At 41.1% G+C, this 27,100-nt stretch overlaps 1 protein-coding gene across 2 annotated transcripts; it reads right to left on the reverse strand.

The window, feature by feature from the left end:
- Positions 1 to 5,083: 5,083 nt before the first annotated feature.
- Positions 5,084 to 26,109, reverse strand: ticrr (TopBP1-interacting, checkpoint, and replication regulator). 2 transcript variants are annotated; one of them, XM_088339490.1, is made up of 21 exons: positions 25,043 to 26,109; positions 24,346 to 24,562; positions 23,642 to 23,874; positions 23,140 to 23,359; positions 21,293 to 21,434; positions 21,103 to 21,227; positions 19,834 to 20,037; positions 19,551 to 19,696; positions 19,376 to 19,470; positions 19,204 to 19,294; positions 18,981 to 19,063; positions 18,620 to 18,850; positions 17,528 to 17,615; positions 17,336 to 17,408; positions 17,122 to 17,250; positions 16,956 to 17,046; positions 15,576 to 15,634; positions 15,247 to 15,509; positions 12,363 to 14,118; positions 11,080 to 11,208; positions 5,084 to 5,426 (listed from the first exon to the last, which is right to left on the reverse strand). In XM_088339490.1, the coding sequence occupies exons 1-21, from the start codon at positions 25,694 to 25,696 to the stop codon at positions 5,326 to 5,328; spliced, it is 5,130 nt and encodes a 1,709-aa protein (XP_088195616.1). In that variant the 5' UTR covers positions 25,697 to 26,109; the 3' UTR covers positions 5,084 to 5,325. The 2 variants fall into 2 exon arrangements, with proteins under 2 accessions (XP_088195616.1, XP_088195615.1); XM_088339489.1 differs by having other exon boundaries at positions 11,080 to 11,211.
- Between the last annotated feature and the right edge of the window lie 991 nt (positions 26,110 to 27,100).

Here is a 27,100-nt window from a genome sequence, read left to right on the forward strand (position 1 = left end):
GGCACCTGGCTTTGGCGACACTCAACTGGATATATTTCAACCTGCAGCTCGTTTTCCTCTTGCACTTCTCTGAGCGTTGACTCGCGGGCCGGATTGAATCCCTTAGCGGGCCTGATCCGGCCCGCGGGCCGCCCGTTTGACACCCCTGCTATACATAGTCAAGATGAAATATGAATCTATTTAGAGTTTTTCGGCATCCATTGCATGTAGCTTAATGCTAACAACGCCGCTAGCAAAACTATCGGAGGACAGGATTTGGGCAGTCATGGTGCCAAGCCGCTCCTTTCCATTCGGAAAGCTCCTTATCCAGTTATTCCAGTTCCAGATCAAAGTTCGGTCCAGCACCGATAGAAGAGTTATTTACGAGCAATCATTCGACGGACGGACGGAAAATTAAATTGTAGGTGGTGTGCATTTCTAGAGCGCTTTTCAAGTCAACGAAGACCTCCCAAAGCGCTTCACACTTACCCATTCACACACACACACACACCGATAGGGAGTCAGCCATGCAAGGAAGAAAAGAGAAAAAGAGAGAGTTAAAAAGACAAGACAAGGGAGACAGAGTAAAAGAGTCTATTATCAACAGAAAAAATGAGAACAGAGTGAGAAAAATAGAGAGAGCACAAAAGCGAGCGAGAGAGAGAGAGAAAACAGTCGATAAAGGGAGAAAGAGAAAAATGAGAAAGAAAGAAAGAGACAATGAGCGAGAGAAAGATTTAAAGAATGAGAGAAGTTGTTAAAAGACAAAGAAAGAGGAAAAGTGAGTGAGCATGAGGAAAAGAAAGGAAGTGAGAAAGAAAAATAGAAAAAAGGAGAGAAAAAGAGGGATGAAAGAGAAAAAGAGAAAAAGCTAGAGAGCACAATAGCAAGAGAGAGAGAAAAAAACAAAGGGAGAAATATAGAGAGAAAAAAGAAAGAAAGAAATAGAGAAAGAGAGAGGGAAAGATCAAAAGAATGAAAGAAGTTGTTGAAAGACAAAGGAAGAGAGGAAAAGTGAGTGAGCATGAGGAAAAGAAAGGAAGTGAGAAAGAAAGAAATAGAAAAAAAGAGAGAAAAAGAGGGATGAAAGAGAAAAAGAGAAAGAGTTAGAGAGCACAATAGCAAGAGAGAGAGAAAAAAACAATAAAGGGAGAAATAGAGAGAGAAAAGAAAGAAAGAAATAGAGAAAGAGAGAGGGAAAGATCAAAAGAATGAGAGAAGTTTTTAAAAGACAAAAAGAAAAAGAGTGAGCATGAGGAAAAGAAATAAAGGGAGTAAGAAAGAAAAAAAATAGAAAAAATGAGAAAAATAGGGACGAAAGATAAAAAGAGAAAGAGAAAAATAAATAAAAAAGGAAAGTGTGCGCGCGGAGTATCAAAGGGAGCAAAGTCCGCCATTAGCGATAGGATTTGTGGCGTCGAAAATCTCCAGCAGCTTACAAAAATACCTCGTTTCTGTAGTCATCGATTTACCCGCGTCGATATTCTGGGGAAAGTATTTATTTGATAGTATTTTGGTAGTATTACTTTTAGGGGTGGGACCAAAATATCCATTCAAGTATTTATCATGATTTTACTGTGAGAGATTTTTCAAATCAAAGTTTCTCCTCGAAATCACATTTGGTGACCTCCTATCCACTACTTAACTATTTCCATTGTAGTATTTATTTAGTATTTCTGTAGTATTTTTAGAGTCGTATTTTTGTAGTTTTTCCTCTGTTTTTTTTTAATATTACTGTAGCTGTATTTAGAAGTATGTGTCACGGGTGCCATGGCGCTCAATTGGCTCCGCCCGTATGGTGCCAGCTGCAACTCGTTAACAGATTGGCTTTATCTCTATTTAAGCTCAGCGCTCTCACTCATCCTTTGTCAGTCCATCAACGAACCTTTGCCCTGCAAGACGTAGGTTTTGACTCCTGTTGGTTTTTCCTGTCCGGTATTGTTCCCGTTTATTTTATCCTGTTTAATATTGGTTTCCAGTTTCATTCCCGTCTGCTTTGTCCTGTTTAATTTTGATATGCTGTTTTGATATCAATCCTGTCCGTCCCGTTGTTTAATAACAGTTTCGTTCGTGTCTAGTTTGTCCTGTTTAATTTCCATATCCTGTTATGATATGTAACCTGTCTGTCCCATCCTGTCCAGTATCGACTCCATCTGTCCGATATCAACTTGGGCAATTGGTATCGATCCTGTCGGCCTCTGGCTTCCTATCATTCCACGCCAGACTGCTGCCTAACATGCACGACTCCCCATTTCCCGTAAAAAAAGGCTTGTGTTAGAAACGTCACGCATTTGGGTTCTGATCCCGTTTTGGTTCTGGACAGTTTGTTTGTATTATAGTATTACTGCAGTAGTAACTTTCTCGAATTGTGATAGATAATACTACTATGGAAATACTGAGAAATTTGGTAGTATATCCATATTGATATTTTTGGTAGAAAAAACCTTTTAGGAGTATTTTTGAAATAGGGAAAAAAGGAAAGAAAGACAGAAAAGGAATTCAATAAAAAAAAGACAAGACGAAAAATAATGAAATGTTTTCATTTTTAAAAAATTGTTTTGTCAGGAAGCGGAACAGGATCAGGACCCAAACGCGTGACGTTCTCACACAAGCCTTTTATTTTACAGTAAATGGGGAGTCATGCACGTTAGGCAGCGGTCTGGCGTGGAAAGACAGGAAGCCAGTGATCGTCAAGATCGATTCCAATTGCCCGAGCAGATATAGGACAGATAAAGTCGTTACCGGACAGACAGGATAGATAATGAAACAGGTTATCAAAAAAAAAATAAAAGAACAAACTAGACGGGAACGAAAACTGGAGAAAATAATAAACAGGACAAAAATAGACTGAAACAAAACTGGAAACTGAAATTAAACAGGAACAATACCAGTCAGGAAATACCAACAGGAAAGAGTTGAAACCCACGTCTTACAGGGCAGAGGTTCGTTGACGGGCTGACCAAGGAAGAACAAGAGCACTGAGCTTAAAAAGACGGAAAGCCAATCTGTCAATGAGCCGCAGCAGGCGCCACATGGGCGGGGCCAATTGGGCGCCATGGCAAGCGTGACATGTCTTCATGTATTTTTTTCTTGGGTTTATTCTCAGTTTTTTTTTTTTTCATTTTTCTCTTCTTTTTGAATTTCTTTGTTCTTTTCCTATTCCTCTCCTCATCGAAAGTAACACGGTGCTTTCTGTTGTGCTTGTAGCACGACAGAATACAGAATCTGGCAGAAAAATAATACACACTGTCCCTTTAACTTTTAAATGAAGGCGGTGGCCTCAAACGATCACCGTGGGGGCTGCCAATATATATGGAGGGATACAACTGTGGCATTCACTATACATAGATGGATATACCGTTTTCACTGTGGAGGAAGGAAATACAATAGAAATATCCTGGAGAAATCAACTAATACACATATACGGCTTTTTTTATCCTCAAAAAAAAAAACCTACTACAATTTTCACAACGCTTTGTGGCATATATATTATTATAAATACATTGGGGGGAAAAAAGGCCAAGACCCTATTTTATTTTGAAATTATGGCCATGATTTCTTTTTGTATTTTTAAAAAATATTATGATATATTAGCATTATTCCACAAGGCTGTTATTACTGGGAAATGTTGACTTTTTTTTCTATTTGTCTAGAATTTCTCTCAGTACTACAAATACTTTCCATTTGACATAGAGTACCGTAAATTCCGGACTATAAGCCGCTACTTTTTTTCCCAAATGTTTAGCCCTGCGGCTTATTCAGTGAAGCGGCCAATTTATGGAATTTTTCTGACGGCCACCAGCGGCGCTGGAGTATAAAAGGTAAGATTAATAAGAGCAGTTGATAATATGCGCCAAGAAAGACTGCAACCTCTAAGTTTATGCATACATTGTCTGTAAAGGAAGGGTACGTTACGATAATGAGGAAGGCGCCCTTGATGGCGATAGTTATGAGGAGGAAGTTGAGGACAATCTACCGTGAATTTCACAATTACGGGATGCTTTTTTTCTAACATGCACGTTTGATACATTGCGAGCGTGATCCTACTAGCGTGTTGGTACCTTTCAAAGGCACGGTTTGGGATGAAAGTTAGATTATTATTATTAAAGCTTTGAAAACTCTCTCGGTGTACCGTCTTTCTTCGTAAATATGTGTCACCGTGTATAATATGTATTTGCAACTGTATATTTTTGTCATGTATTTATTTTAGAGATTTATTCTGTTATGTGTTCTACGGACGAATGAAAAAGAAGGGGCAGATCAAACGCGGGCTGATGGGAATTGGAGTAAAGCTGAGTTACCGGTAGATCTGTCTGTTATCGCAGCGGACAATAGTGGATATATATGGTTCCCACCCTTAACTCTGGAAATATACATTTTGTTTCCTTGGATTACTTTCAACGGGACCCGGACTTTACAAGTCTGCATCATACGTTAATTACGGGTATCATTTGCCATTCATGATGCCGACTAAGATTCTAAGTTTGTGCATCTATGAGGCTACAAACGTGGAACTTTCAGGATGGTCTGGTTAAACTTGTGAATGTGTCACAAGTTCTAATGCAGGCACACGCGGCTTATACATGGGTGCGGCTTGTGTAAGTACAAAAGTGGCTAAACACCTAAAAAGTGGCACGTGCGGCTTATAATCAGGTGCGCTCTATAGTCTGGAATTTACGGTACTTTGTGGCACCAACTATATGGCCAAGACCATTCTTTTTTTTGTGGATTTTTGTCTTTCTTTCATATTTCTGTTTGACTGATTTGAGTATTTAAAAGATAAAATATGATGTCATATTGACATGATTACACAAGGCTGTTAGGGAAATTGAATATTTGTACCTTGTTTCCATTTTACTAAAAATCGTGATAGCAATTAAGCCAGTTTGCGTGCATTGTTGGTTTCTGGACTACAAGTCCCAGAGTGCTTTGCAGCATCAAAAAAATATGGTCGAGACCATTGTTTTCTTACGGAAATGATGGCCATTATTTATGAATATAAATTATTTCTTTATTTTTAAAACATTTGTATTTTATTTGTGTTAAAAAACGATTTTATATCAACAATACAAACAATTGCGAGGGCTAGAAAACAAGAGGCTCCTCGGACAAATAAAAAGGGCATTTTTATTCACACGACTGTCACAAGTTTACTCGTAAAACGTTCCATCAATAAAAACGTTTTGCCGTTCGAAAAGCAGCAAATAAATAGACATGAACGGGACAAAAATATTGTGAGAGGAAATCAATTTTAAACCTTGCGGTGAGCCGAAAGAGCTTTCTGACTTTTCAAGCGTGGACCGGGAAAGGCCCGACATGGACAATTCCGTCCACCTCCGCACCTTCTCAGCGGAGCAGCCTCTTTCTGCTGCACGAGCGTCTCTGGCTAAAGGGGGAAACGGTCGTCGGCGCGTCGGCGTCCGTCTTCCTCTCGGCCGCCGGATTCTCTGCAAGAATTCGCAAAGAAGACGCTGTAAAGTAGGCTTAAACGTATTTCCTCAAAAGTGTGTATTTCTAATCAGATTGTATCTCTGTTTCAAAATGTTGGTACCGCCCCAGGGGCAAAGGGGCGTTTCTTTTCTTCTTTGACTTTGTCCAACCCGTTGTGACTTAAATAAAATACAGTGTAGTGGGGGAAGGGCTTCAGAGGGAAGGAACGCGGCCAGAGAGAGGAACGCGGGTAAATTCCTCCTCTCCTGGCCCCTCCCCCTCTCCAACTGGCAGTTGTAAAAAGTCTAATGCCTGGTGTATTTTTTTTAGCGTTAGCCAACTTTTAAAAAGCTCTCCCACATGTAAGAGGTCGATTTAGACCCTACAGACGGCCCGCTCGATTTCGTTCTCGAGCTGTTGCCGGATTCGATCCCTTGGCGGGCCTGACCCGGCCCGTGGGCCGCAAGTTTGAGACAACCCCGATGTAGGTCATTCCAATTGGGGTTTGGTTAAAAACAGGGCTTACATGGAACACCTTAAATTGAACTCCTTTTTGGGATCCAAAATTAGAGTGGAGTGGTGCCTCGGCTTTAGAGCTGAATCTGTTCTAGAATGGAGGGAAAACTCAATACTTAGCCCCTAACCCTAGCCCTACACCTAAACCTATCTGTGACCCTAGCTCTAAACCTATTTTGGAACCCTACATTCAGTTTAACCCTAATACAGAGCTTAATACTAGTTCCCAAGCCTAAACCTACACCCAACTCTAGCTGTAACCCTAGCCCCAACACTATTTCAGAATCCTAAAAAATACCGTAAAAACGAGCCTAAACCTTGGTTTCCAACATTTAAAACCCTTATTCGAACAGCGGTCCTAAGAAACACGGCAATCATTTCAAGCATTTACAAGCACTTTAAAAATTTTCAAGGATTTCAAGCATCCGTACGAACCCCGTATATCCTAATTTTAACAATGCAGGGGAACAAACAGTTCAATCATGCATTGGTCTAAACAGGAAGTAGAGCGCTCGTCCTGGGACAGAGAGGTCGCATGTTCGATTCCCGGCTTCTCCAAATCAAATGTCAAAATGTCCTCGGGCAAGACACAAAACACCTAAGACCCCGAATGAGCAGTTTGGCGTGGCTGACTCGGTTATCGGTGTGTGAGTGTGAAGTACGTTGTAAAGAGCTTTGGGAGGTCTTCAGTGACTATATACATGCAGACCATCAAACTTGCCTTTTGTATAGGAAACTGTGTAGTCCTATTTTATTTCTTGAGTCTTTCGTGCGAAATATGTCTCTGCTAATGTCAATGCAAGATTTTTGATTTCACTATTCTGATGAACTTACAACATAGGCCAGTCGAAAAGATTGATAGATGTCTAGATAGATATAAATGTCTATAGAGATAGGTAGATAGAGATACATAGAAAGATGTCTAGATCACAGGTGTCAAACAAGCGGCCCGTGGGCCAGATCAGGCCGGCTAAGGGATTGAATCCGGCCTGCGAGACAACACTCAGAGAAGCGCAAGAGAAAAACAAGCTGCAGGTTGAAATAGGTCAACTTAATGTTGCCAAAGCCAGATGCCTCGAACAAAGACATTGTACTTGAATTTATTTCTCTCTCTCTCTCTTTCTTTTCCACCCCTTTTCTCCCACTCTGCTCTGTCTCTTTCACTCTCTGTGTCTTTTTAACTTGCTCTAACCTTTTTCCTTTTCTGTTTCTCTCTTCCTACCCTTCGCGCTTTCTTTTCTCTTTTCTTTACTTCTGTCTTTCTATTTCTCTTTGTATTTCTTTCTTCCGCTCCGTTTCTTTCCCCCTCTCTCACGACTTTTCTTTTTATCTTTTGTTTGTCACGCTCTCGCCCTCTCTCTTTTCTTTCTTTGTCCCACCCTTTCTCATTTTCCCTCCCTCTTTCTCTTATTTTTTTATCACTCTTTTTTTTCTCTTTCATCTACTAGTCCGGCCCCCGACAGAATGTTTGTTCTATCGTGTGGCCCCCCGAGTTCAAATGAGTTTGACACCCCTGGTCTAGATAGAGATAGATGTCTAGATAGAGATAAATAGAGATAGATAGATAGCTGCTTTTTTCATCCCCGTAGGGAAATTCACACTTCCAGCGGTATTCTTGTGTTGAACAATAAAATAAAAGAAATAGAATACAGAAATACCCAATATAACGTTTTGCTATAGAGTATTTAGATAATACACACTGTAATACTAATAGAGTAACATGCAAATGTGGGGGTGGGGTTTCCAGTGGGCTTTTACTCCCCCAGGTGGAGTTAAAGAGCCTCATGGCATGAGGAAGAAAGCACTACCTTTGGAAATATTTGCCTATTTATTCTGACATTCTATTTATTGTGCTTTCTCTCTTTTAAGGTTTTAATGACATGTTTTTCCCGAGCGCTACTATCAAATGTAAACAATGTTCACTATGTTCTTACCAATGACAGTAAAGACTATTGTCATTCTGCTCTGTGGTACTCCAGAATGAATACAATAAACTTCTTGTCTACTTTTAGGCCCTTTTTTAACAGCTCTGTTAGTTCTCTGATGATGACTCACACTGGCCTTGTATGTTTTTAACTCTTCCGGACACCAACCACGTAGAAGTGGAACAACGCTCCTATTGTTAGGGGTGGCATTTTTCTGCTATAACTTCAAAGTAGCCACGGCTGACTTTAGTTGTTAAGTGCTTTTTGTCACTTTCAACTTTCCCATTCCTGCTTGTACCCACACTTTTTTTCCGCAGATCATCATAGAGCGAGAGGTAGGATTGCACGATTAACTGAAATCTAATCGATATCGCGACATGATGTCGTGTGGTCGCAAGACACTGCGTTTTTCCCCCAAAGATTTAGAGTTTCAGTTGCTTATTTGAGGGATGTGGCGTTTGGCCAACCGGAATCGTAGTCGTTCGGGTTTTAACAGCGCCGGCCAATCAGAGGCAGGTTTTACTGGCAATCACCAATAAAGGCCGGGAAAAGTTTGCACGCGGTGTGCGCGCGACTCTTGAAGGATTTTATACATTTGGCTATAAAGGATTTTATACGATTGAATACAAATTACAGGGCACCCTGGTGGAAAATGTTCTTTACAGGAACGGCGGGAACGGGACGTACGACTGGTAAGATAATCAGCACATCCAGACGCCGTTGACGCAGAAAGGCCCTGATGCCGTAGAAACGCTCGGTGTTGTTTTGAGTACCCCAGACATCGTGACGCTCTTCTAAGAGATGGTGAAGCCCAGGGGGCTTCCTTGGCGCGCCCATGGGAGGAGTCGGCACGCTATTATGCAGGGAGAAGATGGCCAATAGGAGAAAGCTAAAGAACTTGAGAAAAAGGCTTCCCAGAGACTCCAACGTCACTAATTCTGCCGTTTTCGATGGAGTACACTTAGTTAAATTGTTAATGAAATAAAATCTGCCCCCGTGTGAAAATGTCAGCTTTCCTGTTCATTTTTTCCCTCAAGAAACGAGCGCGCATAAATTGTTGGGTGAATGTCGGTTGTGTTTGGTTAATGGTGCCAGATAACTCATTCCGAGATCCTACACCTTAAGGCAAGTTGAATTCATGACTAAGACTTTTATCATGCCCTTTGAAATCAGATTTAAAGACCAAGTGGACAAAAAACAAATTGCAACAAACAAAAAACAAATGTTTCTTCCACACAATACACGGTGACTCGTCCATTTTAGCCGTGGAGAAAAACGTTTGTCGGACGGCTATTTCTATTATGGGTAGACCCAAGACACGCGTCTTCTCTGAAAGGTCCGACTGAAACGACATCACCGTTTTGATTGTTGTGTTATTGTGGTCACACCATGTTGCCACCAAAGTAAATAGGGAATTCTTAAAAAAAAACAAAAAAAAAACTATTGATAAATGTTATTAAATGTTTTTAGTTCAAATATGAATCTTATTAATGTGTTCACATTTTTAAGACTTTCAAAATTGGATTCAAGACATTTTAATGCCAAATAAGGCCTTATTTGTAGACGAATGAATTCAGTGCCTATTAAGACTAAGGATTCGTGCCAACCCTGTCGTAGCTTTGGCAGCTCGTTACATTGAAAAAGAATTCCTCGATGAAATGGGACTATGAGGAAAGTCAGAAGAGCGCAAAGAAATGACGATCACCGGCGGGTGCTTTGTGGATTGTTTTCTTGCCGGGAATCAACTGGGGCAGCGTCGGAAGGGAAAGCTAACAGCTAGGCTAACGAGTCTTAACCCGCCACTGCCGAACGTGGATAGTCACCAACACCGGATCCGTAACCCACGAAACAGATGACTTGGAGCTACTACTTGTTGAAAACCGCAACACTCGTAATTCTTGTATTTTAACCATCGCGGAGACCTTGGAGCTCGCCGGCCACTCTCTAAATAGCTTTCTTAGACCGAGAGGAAAAGCCCTCCGTTGTCGTTGTACTTTCGTACAATGACAATAAAGACTGTTGACTCAACTAAAATTCTGTTTTTATTTGTAGATCTATAGTTATTATTCTGTCACAGTCATCGTATACTTTCAGTCGGTAACAACGTCATCTTGGGGTAAGTTTGCATGATTCTTAAAACTGGCATAGAAAATGCACTTTACTTTTAAAATTGCATGGAAATTCCAAAACAACATTGTCCATCTAAAGCAGGGGTCGGGAACCTATGGCTCGCGAGCCATATACGGCTCTTTCTATGAGTACCTGTGACGCAGAGACAAATTTGATTGCATGCAAATTTTCTCCATCTCCTTCAAAACTTGAGCCATTAATCCTGTTCAGATACACGCAAAGCCAAACCAAAACTGAATTAGTACTTTGCAGAATATATAGGGCACGTTTTTCACTACAATTTACAGTCAAGGTGTCACACCAAAAAAAAAAAAAAAAAAAAAAAAAAAAAACTCGTTTTGGCTGTACAACGCTAAAGAATCCTTTATATAAAAGCTCACTATATATTCTGTGTTCAGTGTCCGGATACCTTATGATGAAATCCACAGAACACTGTAAATACGACAAAACAACGGAAGAGTTATTTGATTGGGTGAGTGTCAGGGATGGGTGGAGCTATGCAAAAAGTGCAAGCACTCCCTCCCATCTCTCGCCCTACGCCGTCTGCGCCAAAGGTAAGCGCATCAGGCTCCCTGTTTGCAGAATGGTGTGACGTTTTTACAAAAAAACGGCTTGCATCTGGTTTTGAAACTAATATGTATGAAAAAAAAGGATCAAAATGAGTTTAACCGATCTAGAGTCATTGCAAGAGACAAGTTTAAAGTGGTATGTTTGTTGATTTTGGGACACGGGCTCTGGCATTATTCTCTTTTCAGAATTTTTATCAAATCATCCAAAACAAATGTGCTGAAGACTAAGCTTTTGTCTGGGGCGCGGGTTTAGAAATTGAGTCAATTTGTCTCATAATATATGGTGTGGCTCTTTCCCAAAATAAAATGAATATATTTTGCTTTTATGGCTCTTTGAGTCAAAAAGGTTCCCGACCCCTGATCTACAGCAGCATGCATGCTTTTTGGCTTAACTCTGCTGCCTGAACGCTCTTAAAGCTCAACATGGGCCATTCGGAAGCTGAAATTCTGTCGACGTGTTTCCCGGAAAATGACGGTCATGGTGTTGCAAAGCTGAGGTACCACTCTACTTCGACAAGTCAAGATCTTACCTTTCAAGCCAGGTGTTCTCTTGCCAGAGGAAGAGGGCATTCTCTTAAAGAGCAAAGGAGACTGAGTGAGGGCCAGAATCCCGGAGGCCGTCAACGGCTTCCTGACCACTGAACCGGGAGGTGAGGCTACTGCTAGATAAAGAAAACACATTGTCGACCTTTATGAGTTAATATGTGTTTTAAAGTTGCAAGTGCATTATTGTTGGCTTTTTGTACATTTCTTGAAAATAATTACCAACAGAAAAATTAAGGCAAGGACCTTGATTGCTTCTTTTTTTTTTAAATTGATCACATTTTTTTTCAAATCTCGGAAAAACCTTACAAAACAACTGCATTATTTATTACAGTACTACTTGTGGTTGCCCCCAGTCATAAAATTTGTGGCGCAATTAAATGCAGGAAAACGCCCCCACCATTCCTACAATTACTGGTCTAAAAAAATACAAATAAAAACTTTAACTGACAGCTGGTTGCAGCTATTAATTTAAAAAGAAAAACATTGATTTCTGTGAAATGTAGTCAGGTACTGGTAAAAAAATTATGATTATAGGTAGGGGGCGGCTTATATGACAATATCAAATTGAAAAGTAAATTAAAAGCTATTAGACCCCTGGTCTAGATTTAGCACATTTTCTGGCTAGTAAGACCTGTTAGCTTCATTAGCAAATGTATGCATTGGTTCCTAGCATCACTTAAGGAGTCCATGCTAATTAATTTAGCAGCTTATGCCAGCGTTTCTAATGCTAACTTCCAGCGCTAACATTTTGGACATGGCCACGGGCCAATACCGCTCGTGTTTAGGGATTATAGCATGATATTTAATGATAAAAAAATGCATTTAAAACCCGTTTGGAAATGAGATGAATATCATAAAACGTCAGATTTTTTTTTACCTTTTAGCAAAAATGGATTTTTTTTTAGTTGCTCATTCTTTGCACACTGCTAAATTTATTCCGTTTGTAATGTTGGAGATTTCTTTGAATGTTCCTTATTTTGACTACTAATACGCACTGTTTGTGGTTTTGACTTGAAAAGGAAGGTGGTCAGGTGAGGGCCTAAGGGGGACGGAAATTCCTTAGCTGAAGGCTGCTCTCCCTCTCCTTTGTGCAAGTTCAAAATCCATTGATTTCTTCTCTTCTTATTTTGAGTGTCTATTAAAGTTTAGACTTAACTTTAAAAAAAAAACAACGCATGATTTTCGACATATCACCTAGCTCTACTTGCAGGTATCATTTTAGCCTATTCATTTTAACAGGCAGTGACAGTGTCAGGAATCAACTTACTGGACGAGAGGTCTCCGGTAAGTTCAGCCCACATTTCTTCTCGGTCCTCCTCAAGACCAGGATGAGAAGTGTTCTCCGGAGTCCAGACTTTCCCTCCGGGCTCATCAGCATCCTCCACATCTGGCAACCTGCTCACGCCGAGCTCCACCTCCTCGACCAGATCGCCCTTCCGGTAGCGTTCTTTGCCGGCTGCACCCGCTCGTTTCCTGCGGGGCCAGCTGTTCATGTTCTCCGGGGTCACCTTCCCCACGCTTTGCGGAGAGGGAGACAGCGGGGAAACGTCGGCGAAGGGCGACACGGTCCCGGCGGGATGGCGAGTAGGGGTGTAGGACTGACAAATAAGCGTCTGGACCACGCCCCCTTTGGCGGGCGTGGCATGCGAGCAAACGGACGGCGACAAATGAACCGGGTCTCGGAGTTTGGGGACGAACGTCAAAGGGGGGCTGTCCATTTTAGCAGCCGCTGAAGTACTCTGCAGGGGAACATCCTCGCCGGGAACGTCGTTCTTCGCGGAGTCCGTCCGTTTGAACTTAAGCCTGGGAAGACCGGACGTTTGCATTTCCATCTCCACTTGGTAGGAGGCCGATTCAAGCGCGGCGGTGCCGTTTTGCCCTCGACGCCTGGTCGGAGCTCTGGGGGTGGAGGACCTGACGAGTTCCTGAGCGTAACCCAGACGCGCGGCCGCCTCGCGCTGCTGACGATCGGGCGTTTGGCGGAAGCCGTAGCAGCGAGCCGGTTTCCCCCCATCTTCCGGAAAAACGTCGTCAGAGCTTCTCGAAGGCTTTCGGGAAAAGCTGATGTTCATCTTGAGGCCTCCGCTGAACTGCGTCTTGACCACGGAGGCGTCCACGATGTCGTTACTGTCGTCCGTGGCAGAGTTGAGCTGAGAAGAGTCCAGTAGTCGTGAAGTCGATTGAGAACTGGTCTCGCTACTTTCGGAGATTTCGATTCTGCTTTGCAGGATTAAAGCCGGTTCTTTATCGGAGACGACACCGTCGTCCGTTTGAGATCTCGAGTTCTTGCGAGATATTCTGGTGTTAGGAGAAGTGGCTGTATGGTCCGCTGAAGCTTTCTCGCAAGAAGCGGTCTTTGTGCTTTTAGCAGGCGTTAATCTGGACCGCGTGGCCATTTGGTGAACCGGACTCGCCTTCCTGGTTGTGGATTTAGGTGAAGAGCTCTGCTCTTGAACGGGTGAAAATTGGAACGGCAGAACCTGTGGCCTCCAGCTACCTTTTGCATCCGGTGAAATCCTTCGGAGGCTTACCTGACAAGAAAACGATTGCGCCAGCGGGGAAGTCTTATCAGGGGTCTTGAAGGTTTCCGTTTTACTGCTTTTTGGAGAGATGTTGAACTTTGTCTTCAACAATCTGGGAGAATTACCAGGTGATTGGGGCATCTTAAAAGACAGGACCTCATCCGTCACAATAGCTTTTTTCTGCGGAGATGGAGACCAAGTCACCATTTTTTTGGGAGTCTTGGACATTAAATGTGATTCCAACGACTTGACGGGAGTCCTGAGAATCCCCTTCTGTGGACTGGTCAGAAGATTTTGCTTGGGGGGCGTCTCCACCACGGTGGTTTTACTGGCAGGAGATCTGAAAGGACTGCTCCTCGGGACCCTTGCAAGATGTCCCGTGGGGCTCTCTGTACCAATGGGACGACGCAACCTTGAAAAAGTTTTGTGTGTTTCGGGAGTTTTGGGGGTTCTGTTCCCAAAATCAGCTGATGTACATTTTCTTGGCGTCTTTTCGGGACTCTGGATAGAAAAAGGAAGCATAAGGGACAATCATGGATATTTTTCCTATAAAATTGATAACACGATCTTACTTGTGACCTGAATTGAGTTTTTGAGACATGCCACTTTGTTTATGTCTTGCGTATTGATTTCACGTAGAGTCAGACCAAATACGGACTTATTTTAAAAGAGCCAGCTCTTCTCAGTGAGCTGAGCCGGAATAGCCGCTTCTTTAGTGTGCAACACTGTCGTGAACGAGAACAATTTACCCACTGGAGGTGAGTGCTTAAAGTGTCAAATTTGGAGCAGTTATGGTCTTTAAAGGGACCGTGTGTAATATTTACTGCCTCCTGGTGGTACAAAAAACTCTAATCCAGTAATTGGTTTTCATAAAGCGAATCAGCAAAAAATGTGCAGGTTTTTTTAGCTAGCTATCTGGCTACTGTTTAAGCTTTGTAGCTAGCTAGCTCCGTACATTTTTAGCTATTTAGCAAGCTATCTGCCTAGCTTTTTAAATTTTTTTGCATGCTATCGAGCTAACATGTTATCTTTTTTAATATTTTGGTTAGCTATCTAACTCCAAATAGTTATTTTTACCTGAGTATGAACTTTACATTACAATAATATCATTTATAGAATCATATTTGGCATTTGGATTCCAAACAAAGTTACACATTTAATTTTTCCATATTTTGCTTAACATATTTCTGTTCCTCCTCCTTTCTGTTTTATTTTTACTAGTTATTTTGTTGTAGTTGTGCTCTGTACAGCCCTTTGAGACTTTTTGTGATAAAGGGCGTCACAAATAAATATGACTTGACTTGAAAAAGAGCCGGAATTCCCATGTCTAGTCTGATAAACCTGTCTTCTTGGATGTGACAGTAGGGAGCAGTAACGTTTCACATGACAACTAGATAATGAGGACTAGAGCCACCATTGGTGTCATTTTATACGGTCTTTTTAAAAATTCTTCTTCATTGAAAAGCATGGTCTATCAAGTCAAACCACGAGGAAACACGGCAACGGAAAACATTTTAAGCATTTTCAAGCACCTCAGCCAGAATGTAAGCATTTAGCCGACATTTATAAAAAAAGATTAAAATTCAAGCATTTTTAAGGATTTCAAGAACCTGGTTTTACAGCATTTACCTCAAAGACGCTGGAACCCGTGGACAGCCGAGCCCTGCCGTTCCAACCGGACCCCGTAGAGGTGGAAGGGCGAGCGGAAGACTCGGCATCCCCGAAAAGAAGCCTCATGGGAGATCGCACTTTTTTGACGTCGACGTCGCTAAGCGGAAGCTGGGAGGAGGAGAGCGCCCTCTCCAGGTTGCGGGAACGAGCTTGAGAACTCGAGTAGAAGCTGTTTGAGTGTCTCCTGGCAAATTCTTTAATCCTGGGGCTTCTTCTCACCTCTATTACAAAAGACAAACTCAAATTCCGAGGATCTAAAAAAGCAGAACGAGTGTTTATTGTCATACCCTCTGCTGGTTTTATCGGTGACTCTTCCACGATGCAATCCTCATTCAGAGTGGAGTTACTAAGAACAAAAAAAAAAGTGTTAAAGAAATTACAAAAGACCGTTTTTTCCCGATTAGGAACAGAACGTGTAGTGTTCCTCCCCACAATCATGCATATATCTTTCAAAATATTCCACGTGCCATGGATCTTGAGAACGTAATTTTCAAAGCAAATAGTTTGACCTAATATCCCTAAGAGATGTGACGTCACAGGAAGACAACAACGACTCATAACAATGGCAGGTCCCGTTGAAAAACAGACAGCGTAGTAAACAGTGATTGCATAGCGCTCATTTCTGCATGGAGAAATAGGAACTTTGCTTACGGTGTCGCTGCCGGAACTTTTAACTGTTTTGTCAGAGTTGCGTGCTTTGATTGTCAAAAACTGCGTTGGAGTGAGGTATGTGATTGTGACCTTTCCTTTTGTGTTTTTCGCCGTGTGTCTTGCAATTATTATGATATTTTCCTGATAGCTCCCTGTTAGCGTGTAAGCTTCTGAAGGATTCCATTTTTTGTTTGGTTAATGTTAGCCCCTTCAGCAGTTTCCTAGCTGGATATCCTGCCATGCTCATTGTTTTTTTTTCCCCGGTAGAGTTTGTGTTTGTTGCAGTGGCCATTTTTCGTTACAGGTTTCCGGGTGGACTGGCTTCTTACTACATGTTCTCAGTTGGCCAGCCTCCCGTTTTTCCCGACGATCTGTCCTGGTTAGCCCTTTTTAGAGGCCGACTAGGATGCCGGGCTCATCGGTTTTTTTTCCCCTGGCTGGATTCGTGTTGGTTGCTGGGGTCGCTTTTTGTTGTCGACTTCCGTTTTTCCTGGATGCCTACTGCATGCTTTTGGTCAGCCAGCCTCCCTTTTGTGCCGATCGGTCCTGGGTTGCCCTTTTTAATGCCGGCTAGCCTGTCGTGTCCTGGCTGCTTTAGCCCCGGTAAGCTCACTGCATGTTTTTTTCCGCCAGTTGGCGCTGTTTTGGTTGCAATTCATTGTACCATTGCTGCACCCACCTGCGACACAACACCTAGCCATTCTCCACAAAAACTACCAAAACCTTGCCTCAAACACTCAAAACTTTTTCGACTAATTTAAATACAAGCCAATAGGGTGACTGGCTTGCTAAAGTGCTGGAGTTTACATGACGTCAGAGCTCAGAAAGTCAAAGGAGAGACAGACCGTCTTCAAAATGCATCACCTCGGCAAATAAGCGGAATAGACCATTGACAAATATATAGATATTATGGGGAAAATATGCCCTATTTTCTCACATTTTGTATGTTTAAGAATTTGCGTATCCTTTTAAAAAGACAACTTGGGTAGAAAAAGTCACGATTTGAAGACACATACCGGCCAGTCATTTGTCGATGAAGCAGGCGATTGGAGACTTGCTTGTGGCGGGGAGTCTCGCACACTTTGTTTGTGATGAGACGACGCCTCTCTGAATTAAAAAATAGGTTTGTTAGCGGAGACGTGACTCATATTCAGCAATAAAGGCTACGGTTCGGATCTTCACCGTCAGATTTTGGCGATCGCTTGCGTTTGAGTCCCTCCACGGCAGAGACGGACTGGCTCCGTGGGAGTTTGCTCTTCTTTGAAGGGGAAGTCATTTCCTCATTGAACAGGTTTCTTCGGACCTTGGTCACTTAAGAAACAAACGCAGACTTTCATATAGCAACATACTTACTGCGTTTTATTCAAGTGGCTACAAAGTATGAAGTCATTTCTACCTTGTGTTTGTTGCTTAGGAGGTTGCAGTACCGAGACGGGTTTCTCTTGTGCCGTGAAAGTTTGTGATTTGGACTAACAGAAACAGAATGGGAAGTGAAATGTTATTTGTTGTATGCAAATAAAAGATTGACGACAGCATATATACTGTATAATAATATTAATTTAGGATGATTTGTTGAGGTTGGTCTTACCGCTCGCGTTGTCTTTTTCGGCATCTCGATTTGGCGCAGACTCTGGGAAGATTCTGTCAAACTGCAATGACGAGTCAGTCTCATGCTTCTAAAAGGGAAATATACAATATTATTTTTTTTCTCATATATAATCTTTTAAATATTGTTTTGTGTATTTGATAAGATGTTTCTTTTTTCTTCTGGTTCTTTTTGGAGGACAAAAAGCATTTCAGATTTTTTTTTAATATATTTTCTGATTTGAATTTGTTTTATATTTTTGGGGAGTATTTAGTTCCTTTTCTTTTTAAACATAAATATTTTTCTCAGACAGTTCGGAAAAGTATGTTGCTTTAAAATAACACACAAAACCAAAAGACTTCTTCCCGTATGCGTTGAATCTTCTTATTAAGGAAGACCATAAAGTCATGGGCTGAATGGGTAGAACTATCTGGAATAATCGGTTGCCTCGTTAGCGATGCTACAGTGTCAAAAAGGATTTTCGGGTTATTCTTTTGTGCCTCAATTACCTTCAAAAAATAGGCTGATTTTGCAGAGGCAAAGGCTGCTTTATACTTTAACAAGTTGTCACACCAGGTTTGACAGAAAACCTCAAGCTAGGTAGAGTGTCATTTTCTTTCAGATTTCCTGCAGTTTTGTTTAAACGCTCTAGTTTCATCAGTAAACCAAGGCGTGCATCTTTTAGGTCGTGATTTAAGCCGTAGGGGCGCGACTGAATCCAGGACACTAGCCAGGGTAGCATTAAACTCATTCATGAGTGAGTCAATAGAGCTTTTATATAAACTTAAATACATTTCAATGAAACAAACCAAAATGTGTCAAAAAAAAAGTGAATGTTTTTTCTTCGGCGCAATTCAATTTTCATGTTAGTTGGTCTTTTTTTCCAGGTTTTTTTTTTTTTTTTATAAATTGTTTTTCCCTGACAGAGGAAGATTACGGGAGTGCAAGTTAAGCTTTCTGAAGACGCTTTTGTGATGAAAGGCACAAAAAATCTTCTCGGTCCAATACCTTCATATTTTAGTTCAAAATAAACATGTATTGTGAGGTTTTTATATCATTCATTGACTGGCACTAAACATGAAATTGAGACCCAACCTCCTTTTGTTAGCAGAGCGATTTCGCAGGTCCTGCAGACGATCACTGCAATTGGAAAGCGTGTCGTGCAGAGAGAGGCAAATGGAAGATCCCGAAGGCGAGACGCTTTCCTTGTTGATAGAATCGTCACTAAAGAAGTCCGTGGGGAGGACGGCCACCAAGGCCTCCGGGAGCTGCGTGCCCAGACTATGGTAGATTTCGGCCAAGATCCTCGGGATGCTCATCAAGAAGCTGCAATAAAAAAAAAATTGGGGACATTTTTTTCTAGAAAAAAAAAAATCCCAGGATCTTCTCTTTTTTCCTTTAATATAACAAATAATGTGTTTCATAAACCCCTGATTGAGATTCTTTTAAGACTTACGATGGTAAGACGTCATCTTCCAGGAATCTTGAGAGGCAAGCTGGATTACTTGTCAAGGAGATTATTCGGAGCATTTCTGCTACCTTGAAAACAAAGACATTTTGCTTTAGCACGGAGAATAAAAAACCCCGGAAATGTTTGATCCTTTTCAGCAAAGCAAATATGACTCTTTTTCTGGAAATATTTGGCATTCTAGCGATACTTGTATTGCTTTTTTCCCTACCTCCTCAGCCATCAGCTCTGCATCCAGAACATCAGCCACCTCTGAGAAAATTCTGCACATCTCCAACCTGAGCAGGGCCTGGAGCTGACACCTAGTGGACACAAAGGTGAATTAGAAAAAAATCTAGCGTTTTATCCAGGATATTTTTTCTGAAACATTCCAAAGCCCCCACTCTCGAACTTTGATCTTCGCATCGCCGGCAGCGCTGTAGGCCTGTCTAATGGACTTGCCGCTCTTGAGAAGGTGCTGCTGGGAAAACTGAATGACCTACGAGGGAAACCGGCAGGAATCTATTATTGCTTTCATTCAGTGACACAACAATGAAATCGATTTCATAAATACATCACCTCTTGATGAAATTCTTCCACATGAAAAGATTTGACCACAGTCAAAATCTTTTGACAACTAGTGAAGAGATTTGAGTCTTCCCCTGCTATACTTTTCTCATAAACGGATTGCACGTGGGACAGTAGCTCGGCTTTACTGGAGAAGGCTGACAAGGGAATCAAATTTGATGTATTTAGGTCATTGTGCTAAAAACGTAATGCCTCCCGATGTGTAATTTTGAATTAGCATGAACATAATCCCACAGTTAAAATCTGAATGCCCCGACGGTGTCTCGATACTGACCGATGACGTCGACTTCTTTGCTTTTGTTTCTGTCACTCCTGCGTCTCTTGGCTGTTCTCTCCGTAGCTTTTCCCTCAGATGTGGCCATTTCAGGGTCAGCCTGGTTCTTTTGTGCCTTCACATTGAGTCTGGCCACGTTGAGCATCTGCAAGGAGCGGCTCATGGTCTTCATCTTCTGCTTAACCGGAGTGCGCTCTGTCCCTCCTTAGCAGAGAAAAAATAAATAAATCACATCTTACTCTACAGTAGACCCCCTGGGATAAAGCCTCTCCGCCTTATGATGTTTTTCTAGTTTCTTGTTACGGAACTTTCCCCACTATACCACATCAACGAAAAAAATATTTTGTTGGCCCAAAACCATAAAAATTACACTTTAGTGCTTGGGCGTATAAAGAGTTGTCCCTCAAAGATGCGTGTCTGCTATTGGTTGACATATTTGAATAAAATTGAATAGCATCGGGATAACGCCAATATGCTATTGGATGAACTACCTCCCACAACGCCTTTCTCTTCCTTCAGTTCATAATCTTGTGTTCTAAATATAGACTTTTAAAGTTGGTGATAAAATAGTGTATTTTTTTCTATCACCTATGGTTCCAAGGTTGCGGTGATGCTAAATTGAGAAGTAAACGCAAGATAACCACGTAAGCGAAGCTTGCAATTATCAAGAATTATGAAGGGGGCACACACTGTGAGGCCCCTTCTCAAGGTTTCTTTTTTCCTCACGCTGATGTTTTGGTTTAAGATCAGGTAATGGTGTACTTGTAATCCTTTGCAGTCTTTTGAGACATTTTTGTGATTAAGGGCGTCATAAATGTGACTTGACACATTGTTACACTTAAGGAATATTGCATAACTCTTCGATGATCAGGACCATGATTAAGATTAATGAAGCAAAGAAATATTGGGAGGGCTAATTTTTAATTTACATTAGCTCCTAAACACTTAGCATCCAACCACTTGACAGAGTCAAGTCACACAAAAGGGAAATAAAATTTCAGTTTTCCATTGCATGTATGTTAATAATATGCATGTATATTACACATGCATAGTACTCTATATACTATTTTTATTTTGAACTTTTTTAATCTTAGCCTTGGGTTGTATCTACCACTTTACGCCAATTTGACTTTGGCATCCCCACCTCCAAACAGATTCATGTCGTATCCCTGAGTCTAATGTACTGTGAATTCAAGTCACGTTTATTGGTATAGTCCTTAATTACAAAAAAAAATCTCAAAAGATGACCAAATCGTTCGTATTTCTTACGTTTCTTTCCCCTTTTGCTCTCAGCTCCTTTAGATGACTGATAAAGATCTGCCAGATCACTGATGAGCTCTGTTTGCAAGTGAAGCTGCTCTACCTCTCTTTGGTCAGGTGCCGCATGAAGTAATCTGGGAGAATGACAGGGACACAGTAAGTTTACAGCCCAACTTTTCATTCAATTTGCTCTCCTTACCTGAAGGACTCCATCAAATGGGGAGTAACACCCGAGTGATCCGAATGAGGGAACCAAGTTTCCAACAATGGGACTCGAGGTAAGCAATGAGGAAGTTCTTGCTGGGCCCATTCGGGAACCACGCTAGGAACATTTGGCTGCTCTGAAAAAGAATTGTATTTGTTTTCTTGATAATCAAATATCAGGGGTCTCCAACATGGTGCCCCTGGACCTGTTCTGAAACTAGCTCACCAGTGCTGGGTCATTGTTATTTTCTAGTAAAATATTTTTTTATTGGTTGACTGGGTCTATTTAAACCCTATTTTTAATAATGAACCTGGTCACAACATAGTAATAACATGATACAATGTTATTTTAGAAATTCAAATAAATAAATTCCAGTTCAGGGGCTTCATGGACAAAAAAAATTATTCAAGTATTGAGAATTATTTTTAAGCAATTAAGAGAGTGAAATGAGAATCCATTTGTATATTATAAACATGTATTCATTTTTAATTGATTTGTTTTACAGGAAATACAACAAACTGAATTAAATGTAGAGATTTTATAAAGCGAATGAGTTTTTAGGGGCTAGCTTTCTACCTTTTTAGCTATTTCGCAAGCTATCTTGACAGTTTTTTATTTATTATCATCATTTCTTTTAACCTTTTTTGCACGCTATCTAGCTAACATTTTACTTTTATTAAACCGTTTACCTTTCTATCTAACTATCAAGCTACCTTTTTAGCTGTTTAGCAAGCGTACTAGCTAGTTTCTTATTTTACATTGGTCAATCCTGGAAGGGGGATTACCACTTGTGAGGTCCCATCTCAAGGTTTCTCTTTTTCCTCACGCTGAGGTTTTGAGTTTTTCCTTGCCCGCATGTTGGTTTAAGATCAGGTGTAATTGTAATCCTGTGCAGTCCTTTGAGACATTTTTGTGATTAAGGGCTATATAAATAAATGTGACTTGACTTGACATTTTTTGCATAGATAGATAGACAGATAGATAGATACTTTATTCATCCCCGAAGGGAAATTCACATTTCCAGCAGCTTTCCTTCGCTGAGAACAATACAATAATAAAACAAAAAGAATACAATATACAAATGCCCACTGTAGCGTGTTATATAGAATAACTAAATAGTGCTACACAGAATACATATTGCAATAAGATTCGGTAATAAGCAATGTAGGGGGTGTGGTTTACTGTGGGCTTTTGCTCTGCCGGGTAGAGTTAAAGAGCCTCATGGCATGAGGAAGAAAAGAGGAGGAGCATGCTATCTAGCTAACATTTGATCTTTTTTGCGAGTTATCAAGCAAAACTTTGGGCTAATTTCTAGCTAGCTAGCTTTGTTTTTAGCTTTTTCTCCGACTATTAAGAGGACATTTTACCCTTTTAGCCAGCTATCTGGTCCCCTTTTAGTTTTTTACTTGTTTCCCTTTCTAGCAAACTATCAAGCTACCCTTTTAGATTTTTAGCAAGCATACTAGCTAGTTTCTTATTTTACATTTTTTGTATGCTATCTAGCTAAAATTTTACCTTTTTTGCTTGTTATCAAGCTAACCTTTGGGCTCCTATCTAGCTAGCTATCTAGCTTTGTTTTTAGCTTTCTCTCCGACTATTTAGAGGATTTTTTACTCTTTTAGCTAGCTATCTAGCACCCTTTTAGTTTTTTACTTGTTTCCCTTTCTAGCAAACTATCAAGCTACCCTTTTAGCAAGCTATCGAGCTAAGTACCTATTTTAGAAATTCAAATTAAAGTGGGTGCCCTTTATGCTAATTAGTCACAAAAAGTAGCTCTCAGCTAGAAAAACTTTGAAGACCCCTTATCTATATCCACCAAGCAGACATGGTCCAATATTTACCATCGTCGTCTTGCTCCATCATGTCATACACGACACCCAGAACACTGTTGACAACTTCCGGAAGGTCAGCAGAGATCTCGGCTGCGCTGCCGGCGGTGGAAATGATGCCGGCATTTTGGTGAGTGAAGGCAGATGGACAGACGGTGAGCACAGCAGAAACGTCGGACAAAGGGGAGAGAATAGCTGATGACGATTGGCCACTAAGGCATACGTCAGCAAACTGGGGAACAAAAAACAAAAATTACCGTAAAATTGGACGATGAGCCGCAACTTTTTTCCCAAGCTTTCAACCTTGTGGCGGGTAATTTATGCAATTTTTAGGTTTCCGTGCAGATTTGAAGCGATAGCCACATTGTTTGCGTAGCGGAAACTCTGGGAGCAGCGAATAGCAGCGCGTACTCTACTGTATTTTTGACTTAGTAACTAGAGGCAATATTTTTCCATTCAGGTACTTTGTAACTTTTGTATGTAGAGGTACCACTGTAGTTGACAAATGGCTTACCATGTGCAACGAATGAGAAGACAGCTCCATCAATGTGCGCTGGAAGGAAGCAGCTCCTTGTTTGCCGGCCTGGGAGATCCGAAGCAGCCAAGACTCTGAAGTGGTGTGGAACATTGAAGATGCATCCCAGCCTTGCAGCACCCCCTTCAGACACACCTCAAAACCGGGGGCCAAAGATCCCTGGCTGCGGGACATGGGCTCCAGAGTCACAGCACAACTCTGGACGACATCATCTGATGAATAGGAGGAAATCTATTATATTTTTAAGTTATGGCCTTATAATATTTGCTTCCTACACAGTTATAAGTCATTTGTTAGTCAAATCAGATTCGAACAATGTGTATTTTTTGAGGATGTTATTTAGTTATATGCATGTGTACTTGCCCAAGACACACCACAGAATTTGTGCCCCTATGACCCAGGCAGTTAATGGATCCGTGAACTGTGGTTTTACACCAAGGTAGTATTTACTTTACACTATTTTGTTATGTTCACGTTTTTAATTTGGGGTATCGGGGGTTCAGAGCAAATTCATATAGGTATATATACATAAATATATATATATATATACCTGGCTTTATGGCAATTTCAATTTGCGATCCCCCGCTCGGAATGGATTTATGTTGTATCTCTCGGCTCTCGCTCTATGTATATTAAAGAGGCGGCAAGTTCGACAAAAATGTGAGTTGCATTGATTGAAATACCTGTGTCCAGTCGTAGTCTGCCTTCTATAACGGGAAAAGCCAGACGGTACTCCCTTTCAGAAGCCAGTAGATATGCAAGACTGGACCGGAACGGGAAGCCCTCATTCCCAGTCCCGCGCTGGTCCAAAAGCGCCACAGCTGGGATCACCTTTCCACACGTGTTAGCCAAAGCTTTTGCAACACTGTGAAAACCCAAGTGGTCCTCACATTGCACCTCCTAAACGAAAAAAACATCAGGATGACGTGAAGTTCGAAAATTTCTGTTGTTTGAATCTTAAAGAATGCACGACAGGTCATTAATAAGGCGGAGCTGAGAGGGATGATTCAATATTCTGCTGGGGACAAGCCTGCAAACACAAAGTGGGGTAAAAACTTTCTCAATCAAACATAAAAAAGTGTCTGAGTAGTTCTGCAAGCGTGAATAAAATACTTCCAAGAAGAGGTTTGAGTGATGGCTGGCCAGAGTGTATTTTCTGAGGCCCTGACGATCATTAATCAACCAGAAAACATTGAAGGAATCTACATTATTGTTTTCATCTAAACGTACCAGTTAGTCCAAAAGGAGTTACAAAAAAATGTGGGGGTGGGATTGAATAAGTTTTCTTTGTCGTTCATTCAGTGAAGCATTCAGTGATGCATTGAAGTTCTATTTACATGTGTGCACAAAGAATGAGACTGCCTGAAATGAATGACTTACAATTCCATGCGATGAACACGTGTCCACCCAATGCAAGACAACCTGCCTCTGAAGCAGCATCTCCTGGACACTTTTGGATAAAACACGCTCCGACACGTCCGCTTGCATGTCAAGATTCCTCACATCGATGTAGTCCAGCAGTTGTGCCCAGCTTCGTGGGCACTCTGTCACTAGGAATACCACATTTTCCGCCTGGTTTGCCAGGTGGTCCTCCTCTGGTAGATGTGCTTGTCGGCTCGTCTTCCTGGGCCTCAGGGACAGTTTGGTGGGTGATGTGATGTCCGGTCGGTCCCATTGGAAGTCCAGTAGGATTTCTTTGAGGGCGTTTTGCACGGAGGACGCTTGACTGCAATGCTGGGACGAGTTTTGTTGATCTCTGGCGTCAAACTTGGCATCGAATTCCGCCAGGAAGTCTTGGAATTTATTGTGGCGAAGCTCCTTGAAGTCCGATCCCCTGGTGATGTGGCTGGCAGCTCGTCCGCTCCTGGACTGGAAGAATTTGTAACCCCAGCGCACTTTGTCGAAGCCCAACTTGTAGCCGAAGTGCAGCAAAATGTGCAAAATGGCACGTTTTAAGAGATGATTTCTTTGTTGCAGCTGATCGCTCGGTTGGCGAAAAATATCCACGACAAAAACCAAGTTGTGCAATGCCATGACGTCACACTGCTAGTTTTTGAGGGCACGCCACTAAACATTTCTCAATAAAACATATTACTCCTCTACTTTATCTATTCAATATAAAATGACGTCCGATATTTTGCATAAAAACACTTTATCCAATTAGTGTAAAATTATGTCCACCATTTTACGTCACTAAAAATAAGTTGAACTTTGTGCTAGCTAGGTAGCTAGCTAACATTATCGATACCACGATTTACTTTGACGTTTTTTTTTGGGCGTCGCGACGCCACGTTACCCTTTTTTCGTTTCTTTAAAATGAACCATTCCATATAAAACCAAACACGATTTAAAAACATTTCAGCCAGCAAAATGATTCTGAAGGTGGCTATCCAACTTTCTTCCTGGTCGCCATTTTTTCCTCTTTCTCCGTTCTTAACCGTTCGCGCTCCTTCGACGAGAGCCCGCCTTCTAAACGCTGATTGGTGAAATTTGTCATAAACAACGATTTAATTGGCCTGAAGTTGGAAGGCAACTATGCAGCAATTCGCTAGATGTCATCTGCTCAAGCGTTATTGGTTGGATTGACGATCTGTCACGTTGCCATGACGTCGTGAGGCCAAGTGAGGGGCAACAAGCGCCGCCCCGATTTGTTACATTTAAAAACACAACATTGTGACGTATCACTACGAAAATTCAATTTTCTTTTTCAAAATGAAGTAATAAAAATGCTAAACAAATAAACATAAAAAAAAGAAAACTATTTAGATACATTATTACGACAGCAATTATGCTTCTTCTTTTTTCAAAGGTCACTTAAAAAATAAATGTATGCGAGGAAGATTCTATTTTTTTAAAATATTAAATAACAACAAAGTTCAATAAATAATAATAACCATTTACAATATTTACATACATCCGACAACAGTAAATACGCTTTTTTTCTTTTTCAAGGCAACTTTAAGAAATATAAAAGGACGCGAGGAAATGTCCACCACAAATAAGCACACAAGAAATAAAAATTACACTTTGGAATGTCTGAATCCATAGAAACAAAAACAACCTTTAAAAGAAAAGCAGGGATGACTTATGACTTAATATTTAATAATTTTATATTTTAATTGTATTATTTGTTAATGCAACATTCATTGCAGCCTGCTCATTTTATTCTATTTTGATATTATATAATACATTATTTTACATTTTGTTTTTAATTTTGATAATAATAATAATAATAATAACAGTAATAATGATAATAATAATAATACATTGTATTTCGAAGCGCCTTTCAGGACACCCATTATTGTTTATTATTGCAACATCCATTTTGGCCTGGTCATCCTGGAAGGAGGGTGACCTCATGTGCGTTCCCTTCCCAAGGTTTCTTCATTTTCCTCATGCTGTGGTTTTTGAGTTTTTCCTTGCCCTCATGTAGGTTTT

The sequence above is a fragment of the Urocampus carinirostris genome, chromosome 7 (assembly GCF_059441175.1).
Source record: "Urocampus carinirostris isolate Australia breed hairy pipefish chromosome 7, RoL_Ucar_1.0, whole genome shotgun sequence".
Classification (NCBI taxonomy): Eukaryota; Metazoa; Chordata; class Actinopteri; order Syngnathiformes; family Syngnathidae; genus Urocampus; species Urocampus carinirostris.